Genomic DNA, 9,074 nt, shown 5'->3' on the forward strand with positions numbered 1-9,074 from the left:
GCGGCCGTGAAACGTTAGCCCATAAAAGGAAGCCAGTTCAAATTATAAACTGACAGCGCTCCCAGTTTGCCCCCAGCAGATATCAGTGCCACACATCAGAGGTCAAATCTCTTTCTTTATTGTGAAACATACCAGTCAGTAAGCTGCGCCAACAGCTGTAAGTCAGCCAACTCCGGGTATAACATACTTTATAACAATCATTTTGACTTTTGAAATGAGTGCAAGAAGGAATGAACAGAGTAAGGTGAAAGGAGGGGACGGGAAGAAGTAGCAAACAGACTCAAAATCATCCGAGAGGGTGAAACTCTTCAGTGGATTCACGCAACTTCTGATGCAGCAGACATCTGGGAAATGCTTCTCGAACGACATGCTCAGTGTCAATAAATATGCACTCTTCATTTTTAACATTATAGCATTTTTAGCATTCTCACTGGCTTTAAATGTGCATAAGACAGCCGTTTAGACTCAAATGTAGGGTACATCCAACAGCTTTGACATTTGAATTCTCAGCAGCATAGTCGAAACAGCTCGCACTCATCGGATTGCATGTAACAGTATACAAAGTCAGTCTCGTAACTCACATTTAATCTCTGTAGCATACTCATTTATGACCCTGGCAGCTTCCTTTTTTCCTTGTACAACAAATAGTCCTCACTTGTACTCCTCAGATCATAGGATGAGCTTTGAAAGAAAAATGAGATGAATGTTGTAAAGCAGTGTGACGTTAAGCCTTCTAACAAGACTAGCAGTGTTTTAAACTCCAGCAATATATCAGCAGTATGGTAATAAACCCCAATCTAATCAAGGGAGGGGGTGATCTTGACGGGAAGACACGTTTGATAAATGACACCATCTTCTTCATGTGCAACGGGCCTTTAAAAGTCTACATGTTATTTATTTATTTTCCTAAAATGATTCTTAAGTGGGAGAATGTGCAATATATTAGCAGATTGTGCAGGTTGCATCGGCTGCTGACTGCTTTTGCAGCGTCCCAGTAAAAAGAAAAGGCTGGGAACGTCACTTAAAAGCCGTCGTTGCAGCTGAGTGTGTCCCACTGTTGCCACTGTGTTTACACAGTTTTCAGACGCACCTGCTTTCCAAATTTGCATTTCATGGGCAATCATAATCCTTAAACCAAGCTGCAAACAAAACAGGCCATTTCAGTGTCAGGGTATTTGTCTGGGATTTAAAACCCCCCCCACAAAAAACAAAGAAAAATCAAAGAGACTAGCTGTTTCTCTGGTAGTAATGACACAAGTAAACGTGTGGAAAATGTAATTAAGTGCTTTCGAATTGATCTTTGATCAGCATATACTCAACAACGTCCTCTCTAGCTTCTATCAGGACCAAAATAAGAGATACCGTTAATACAAAAGACGTATAAACCTTCATACATCTCGGGTTATAAGTTTGGTACAGGTATGAAACAACAGCAAAAGTTTCCCATCAAGCTCCGTATGACAAATTAACAGATTTTAAACCAGAAATTATTTTCTTTTCTCGGTGAATATTTCCACCTGAATGTATTCGCTCAAATCCTCGAGGGCACTTTCTTGGCTATGACGTCACAGAGAGGAGTTACAGTATAAAACATTATAAGAAACATATTGAATTTTCATGATAAATTATAAATTTCCATATATACAAAATTCTGGTGTTTTTCTTCTTTTCTTTCTTTCTTCTTCTTTTTTTTTTTTAAACATATGCACATATGAACAGGATCGTCCAATTGGTAAACACTAGTCCCGTTTTATCAATAGTTTCTTAGAAAGAAACGTATTCCTTGAAGGTTACAGTGAGACTGTTTGTTGTGATGTCAGTGATGATGATATTTCCCATAAAAGGGGAGGTTTTTTTAACAGGCGCTTCTTTAGATGCCTCTGTGGATATCTGCGTGTCCTCTGTCACAGGAGGTGCATCTTTGACAGCAGGCTCTGGCTCCGGCGGCGTTTCTGCTGGAGCTTGCTTCTTAGTCTTTGGGCAGCTGAGGTCCATCGGCTCCTCTTGACTACCCAAATCCTCGTACGTACATACACCGCTCTGGCGTGGGCCGTTGCAGTGGAGGTCCATAGGTTTATCCTGAGGTGGCGTGACCACAGTGCTGGGCACGCTGAAGCTCCTCGAACTCAGGTAGATTTTGGATACACTCCTATCCTCCATGGGATCGGAGAGCTTTCTCTTGCGGTCAGCGGGAAAAGAAGGGATCCGGATCTGGTCGACAGCTGTTGGCGTTGGAATGTTGGTGTCAACAGCCCAAGAAGTCATAGGAGAGCTAGCGGTCAGCTGTAAGGGTAAATCGTCCGGTAAATCAGCTTGACCACGAGCCACTTCGGTGTTGTATTCCTCTGCTGTGCTTGGTGAAGGTTTGGAGAAATGCCTGTCCTTTGGGGAACACTTTATAGGATGCTCCGCTACAGAGAGGGAACTTCCATTACAAATCTCTTTGGGGATACCGTTCTCCAGGTGCTCCTCCAACTTGGTTGCATGTGCTGGGTTGTTTTCTGACGTCTTCATGTTTTGGGGTTTGTCTTCCCTTGATGATTCCCCGTGTTTACCCTTTGCACCGTGAACCTTGTTACTGTCCATATATTTGCTCATGACAATAACAATACGTCCGTTCTTGTTTTTATTCTTGATTATCTTCATTTTGCTGCTAATAGCACTCGGCAGGGTTGCATCCTTGGGATTGGGCTTAAGGGCGTGCTCACTCTCCGCCTCTTTAACAGCCGGTTTCCTCACTTCCACGGCCAGCTCCTTGACTTTGCTCAGGCAGCCTGTGTCTTTGTCACGGATCCACTTCTGCTGCAGGGCCAGAGGTAAGTTCCAGCCTGGATTTGCAGGTTTACTCGCTGCCTCCTGAACTTTAACCACCTCTTTGAGCCTAGAGGCCTGCGTGTCGTACATATTTGGGTCGGGCTCATAGTGGTGGTGCTTCTTGCTGTTTAGCTGATAGATGAACTTCTTCTTGTTGCTGGCCAGCTGGTCACCGGGGACCTCCTGGCTGCTGGGCTGGTACTGATGGTGCTTCTTGCTGTTCAGCTGGTATTGCTGAGGCTGGGAGCGCTGCTGTGCCTGAATGGGATCAGACTTCAGGTTGCCTTCTGCATCCTGAGATGTTTCTTCAAAACCAGCAGGAATGCTTGATCTTCGGGCAAACGAGGGCACCTTCAATAAGAGATGAGACTCAATTCAGCAATTTACCCACATTTAGACAAAGCTTGCACTGTACTCCACAATACGGTAACAAAATAAAGAAAATGTGAGAAAACTGACTGAAATTCTGGGATTGTTTAAAGTAAAATTAAAGCTCTTAACCAGAGAAGGGTTAGGGTTAAGTAACATACCGACCTTATTATGGAATCTCTGCTTATTTGGCAACACTAAAGGGAAGTGCTTATAACAGCCAAAATGCTTGTGCAAGATTTGTTTTCAGAAGTAGTAGTTTTTCTAAACTGCTAAATATGCATGATTTGTCATGCATATTTTTTAAAACTGAAAACTGAACTGAGTACACTAAGATAGCTTCATTAAGACATTAGTCATAACAGAATTGTGTGGTCAGGCTTGACAAAGGGGTGACTGTACCTCAGGAGGTGCAGCAGGTCATCTAATAATAGGAAGGTTGGTGGTTTGAAGTATACTGAAACCCAAGTTACTCACCAATGCTTTCACTGGAGTATGAATGTGTGTGTGGAAGTACAGCAGCAAAGCGCTGCATAAGAACCAGTCCATTTACAAAGCCGTTTGTTCTTTTATGGGTTGGGCATAAAAAATAATAAACTAACATTTGTTGCTTGAAGACCTAATATAAAAAATTATAAAACCTATCAGCGATCGAATAAAACTATCCAACGAGCTCTCAGCTCGCCGCCACCCTCCCACCATGTTGCCCCCTCCTGCTTTACCAGTACAGGCCGACCACGCTGACGTCAGAGACGCGGTAGCCGAACGATTTGACTATGACCTCAGGTCAGTGAAGTGCCACCTGACGTGTCACGCTCCATCTCAGATTGTCGGCCACGTGTGACTCTGGCAGGATGGTATGCCTCTTAAGGAGTGACAGTCCATAACAATCAGCTCCGAGTCGCTCAAAATATATAATCACACTTGGCTCAGGTCATGTAAGCTCAGGCCTTTAAATGCCTGAGCTGAGGAAATTAAAGCGGAATGCTGCTTTGAACCATATATTTTCGTCTTGGGATAACAAATGGCAACATGAAAGAAAACATTTCCACTGGTACTGATTCACTTGGTTCAAAAAACAATGAAAAAAAACCCCCTCAGGCATAAGACCCAGTTTCAGAATGAGTGAGGAGTGAAATTCAGCTGCACCCCCCCCCCCCTTAAAAAAACCAAAGAAAGAAAGCAACACACGATAACAAGACAGCAGCTCTAGCACACCTGACAGTATCCCTCCTGTTTAAGCCTTTGACAGATTCAGTGGAAATGTTTCTACGGAAACCGTGTTGTGATGACTCATACAATACCTGGAGAAAAAGATGTTTTGGTTTCGGCCCACGTTTTCGATATCCCATCAGCTGCTCTTGCCTCTCTCTGTGAAAACAAAGAATAATGGCATTAAATCTCATGCAACATGCTCGTCTCCCATAAACATATAAAATGCTTCATTTCCCAGACATCTTTAGAAACCTACACGTCTGACGCTTGAATTATTCAAGGTCAAAAGTGGAATTTTGATTTAGAGGACTAATGAATGCCCGCATGTGACCCACTGCAAAGCATTATGGTCCTTATTTGCATAGCTCTCCATGGTAATCGGTCCATTCCTTATTCTCATTATACTGAAGAAATTCAATTAAGGCTAAAGCAGGGAGAATCTCAAACATCCTCCCTCCTACAGCACACCCTTCCCTCTTCTTACATTCAATCTCTAATTAGAGTCATGAGGTACAAATGAAAAGGGATAAATACTACATTGTGGAGTACATCTGGGATACACCCTAATGCCAGGCCTTGTGCAAGACAACGCCTACACTTTGAAAGTGCAGGGTGAAGAGTATCAGATTAATAACAAACATCTACTGGAGCTGTTTTTATTGAGGGAGGAGATGCAGACGTGTGTTTTTGTAGTTGCACTGGCTAGACCAGGCCCGGTCTTTGAAATATTGCTCCCTGATATAAACCTCTACTCATCACTTGGCTCATAAATAACAGCAGTGGGCGAAGGCCGGCTGTACACAGGCGTCACCAGGCGCGAGTAAAGCCAGCCTATTGTTGCTACAGATGTTCAAACTATCGGCGCTGCCAGAAGATTGCCACAATAAACAGTCGACGCTGTTATAATGTGTATGATTTCAAAAAGGCGACTAACGGGGTGACCCCTATTCACAGAAGATTTGGCAATTACAGACTCCCTCGTCGAATCCCATCCCCCATCCACTGGGAGCAGAGAGGAATCCACACACACACACACACACAGTGCAGAGGCAGCACTCCATGACCATCAGCACACAGCCACACACACACAGAACCAGGCAGGCGGGCAAGCAGGCTGTGGGGGAATATGAGAGCGGTACACTGGAAACGTTGAAGAGCGCTTGCGTGTCAATTAGCCTTTTCAGAGAAGCAAATTCCTTTCCCCAGCCATCATGTCTTTACCCAGTCCCATGAGCTGCTGCCTCCTGGTCTACAGAGAGAGAAAAGATCTCAGGGGCTGCATGGGTCCAGCAACCCAGACAAGATGTAGTTGTTTGTGCGCTGTAGAGTTTGAATGAACTAACATCTCCACCTCTTAGGTAGACATTGACCCGTTCTTGATTGTTTTACGGGCCTCTGGGTAAACCCAGATTGATAGCAGGCTGTCAACACAAGCATCCAAGGTCCAAAATGAAGATAATTTCATAGGATGTGTCAAAACTGAATGCTGAGCAGAAGCCAGCCTAGCCTTTTGGCAAACTAATAGTGAGGAGAATCCTATCAGGCAGCAGCGTGGCCCTCCTCACATCGAAACCCACAACAAACCTGCTGTGCTCATGTCCTGAACACTAGTCACACTCTCCACAGTGCAGCTTATCCTCTGGCTCCTGACTGCACAGCAAATTAACGCGTCAAACATTATCACGCACAGATTACACTGCCTTTTAACTGTCCTTCATGCATTTTGTGGCAAATGCACCTTCTCCTGTTTTCTCTGTTAGATTGGCCAATGGCCATCCTTGTAGCTCTCCAGGCCAACAATAACAACAACAAAAAAAAAATCACATTTATTATGATAGATTTTTATAAAGAGAAAATGGAGGTCCTCGTGCAGATCCCTTCAGTCCATTAGCACATTGGGGAATTCTCAATATCATATCCCTAGAGTTTTTACACCAGGGAGAAAAGGAGGGGGGGGGGGGGGGGGTTAGCGCTAGAGTTACTAGCGCGCCCCTCCTCCCATGCCCTTATATGGCCATGGCTGCACTGGAGGCTGAGCGGCCTCGTCCGAAGTCCACGTCTCTCTCACCTGTGTTGAAACGCGACGAGGAGGCGCGGGTCAAGGATGTTTTCCTCTGGCTCCCATGTGTTGTATCTGCAGAGAGGAGCAAACAACTGTCAGAAAGCTGGCACGTGCAGCCTGGCTTTTCCACCCCCAGCTGACAGGCGCACAGGGCTTTGCCTATGACACACACACACACTCCCACGTCTTCACAACTAATGTGCAGTTAGAAAGGAAAGCTGTATCCAGATCTCCAGTGTAATGTAAAAACAAATGGTTCCCGCTTTGTTTTTTTTATTTTACTGTTATTAAATCAAGATGATCGAATCTGCAAGGAACCCCGCTAAGTCGCAGTGCCCGCAGCAGGTTACCAGTCATGGGGACATCCACTGGCAGAGGGGGGAAATGTCAAACAGAAAGCGTCTGTGTGAGCTCTCCAAACGCTTCTCCAGCACCAACATGCAGTCGGCCATTTTAGCACTCCTGTCTCGTAAAATTCGCTGGCAGAGCAGAAATAATTAAAACGGGATTACATGGCTGTGCCTAGCCCCCCCTTCCCTCGCATAAATTAGTGAAGGCATCCGCGGATACACTGAAACGCATACCGACCGCGCTCTTCCAGCTTCTACACACACTCACGTGCGCGCGTACAAGTCACTGTGCACGCTCGCCCTTCATGGTTTGCGTTTTTTTAAGTAACAACACTTGATCTTGTGACATAATATTGAAATGCATCGTTTCGATGCAGAATCGCTGGAAATGCATTAGAAAGCGTGCAGTAAGACTTACTTGGGAGACCAGCCTCGCCACTTGACCAGGTACTCTATCTTGCCCTGTGATGGTGGAGAAGGAGAACATTTTTTTAAACCCGACATTTTCATCGTCCGCGCTTTTTTTTAACCCCCATTTCTTTCCTACAAAGACGCTTCGTGTCTCTTTACCTTTCGTATGCGCTTCTTTTCGATCCCCTCCACCGCAAAGACGTGCTCTCCAGCGGCAGGGAGCTCCATTCTCGGCTCAATCTGATCGAAAGCGGACGGGGAGTAGATGTACTGCTGGCTACGCACAGTCGATGTGCCGTCCGCTCGGTGCGTGCTGTGCGCGCTTGGTAGTTTTCCAGTTGTATCCGAATTCAACTGTATCCCCCCCACCCCACCGCTCTCCCTCTCTCTCCTTTGCACACTCCACGGTCTTGGTACTGAGCGTACAGACATTCACAGTAGTGCGGCTGCGAGCAGCTCTGTTCGTGCAATAGCTTCAGCTCGCCGTGTGACGTCAGGAGGGGAGGGGGGCAGTGTGGATTGGGGGACCTTGCAGAAAGGTTTTTTTTTTTTATCCCGAGCGTACCGGACGGCGGGACGAATGTTTGGGAATTCAAATCAATCCCAACTTTATCGTCACGAGCACGAAACCCGCCCCTGTAATGGTGCTAATGTAATGCTTTGCTGTCAAACGTAAAAGTGGAGACGCTCGTGAACACCCCAGAAGCCACTGAAATCACTCTGAATGACTTTTATTCAACTACACTTCACGCACAGGTGTAGGTAAAAGGCAGACTCGTTTGCATCAGTCATGCAAATTAAAATGAGCGCGATACTCCAGCAGAAGTTAAGGTGATCTGTTTCCAGCAGTATCGGAGCAGTCGTGTAATACTGCGAGTGATTGGGGCTGAAATTCCGTTTAGTCACCTGTTTTTCTGCTGTGGAGCAAACACTGGTTTATCAAGAGACCAGTCTATAAGCGCGGGAACAAAGGTGGGCCCCGACCTTTTACGCGAGAGCCCAGTGTCACCAAAGCTCGGGCCATCACCCCACATCAGACTAGCTGACTAAGTTATTTAAAAGTAGAAGTTCTCTTTTTGTTTGCTATCCCTCTCCGTGAATCAGCACAGTTGTAGATGTGCACAGTGGAGCTTTCTAACGGCGCTGTGCAAATATAGGTCACACACGCTGAGATAGTCAAACCAGTGCCATGTTCCCTGGGCTCGGTGCTGTTAATTTGACAAACGAGAAAGGGGTTGCTGTGCAGCTTTTACTCTACCTGTGACAACTTTAAAGCAGTCGAATCAGCTCCCACAGCCCCTGATTCGACCCCATCCCCCCAGAAAACACCACGATAGCCTTTTATAGCTTGAAATATTGGCCGTATCCACATAAAGACAATTTAAATCAAGCGGCATAAACCACATGAGCAGTGAGCATGTTTTCTGGGCTGTAAATGTCATCCACGTTTAGTCAGCTGATTTATATGGACTTTATTAGTGCACAAAAGTACAGTTTTTGTGCGTAAATTGTGATCGCCACAAACCGTAATCAGCAAAAACGGCAAATTTCGTTTGTGTGCGATGAGCCGATGCTGCCATAAAGAAACTAACAAGCCAAAAAAGCCCAAGCTTTTCTCGCTTCAAAAAAAAATTCAGCACCACAAGGGTTAAAATGAAGCCTCTAAGCAGAGCGGCAGCGGACAGCCTATTAAATACAGGCACGATATATCTCTGCCCTGCCATATAAGGTAATGGCGCAAAAGCGCCGAAATATCGCATTTTACACTCTTTAATTCCCGAGTTTGAGCCCTGAAATGTGTGCTGGAGGGGGTTAAGAGCCAACCCGTCACAAACAAGCTCGATTAAAGCCAA

General features: G+C 45.5%; 1 protein-coding gene across 1 annotated transcript; it reads right to left on the reverse strand.

Annotated features, from left to right (window-relative positions):
- Window positions 1–651: 651 nt before the first annotated feature.
- cbx4 (chromobox homolog 4 (Pc class homolog, Drosophila)) lies at window positions 652–7,653 on the reverse strand. The gene is made up of 5 exons (XM_085351591.1): window positions 7,381–7,653; window positions 7,229–7,272; window positions 6,467–6,532; window positions 4,488–4,554; window positions 652–3,165 (listed from the first exon to the last, which is right to left on the reverse strand). Exons 1-5 carry the CDS (start codon window positions 7,651–7,653, stop codon window positions 1,765–1,767), a joined length of 1,851 nt encoding a protein of 616 aa, XP_085207717.1. The 3' UTR covers window positions 652–1,764.
- Window positions 7,654–9,074: the final 1,421 nt, after the last annotated feature.

Source organism: Diplotaxodon limnothrissa, linkage group LG4 (assembly GCF_057381915.1).
Source record: "Diplotaxodon limnothrissa isolate DT_005_m linkage group LG4, D_limnothrissa_male_GT1.1, whole genome shotgun sequence".
Classification (NCBI taxonomy): domain Eukaryota; kingdom Metazoa; phylum Chordata; class Actinopteri; order Cichliformes; family Cichlidae; genus Diplotaxodon; species Diplotaxodon limnothrissa.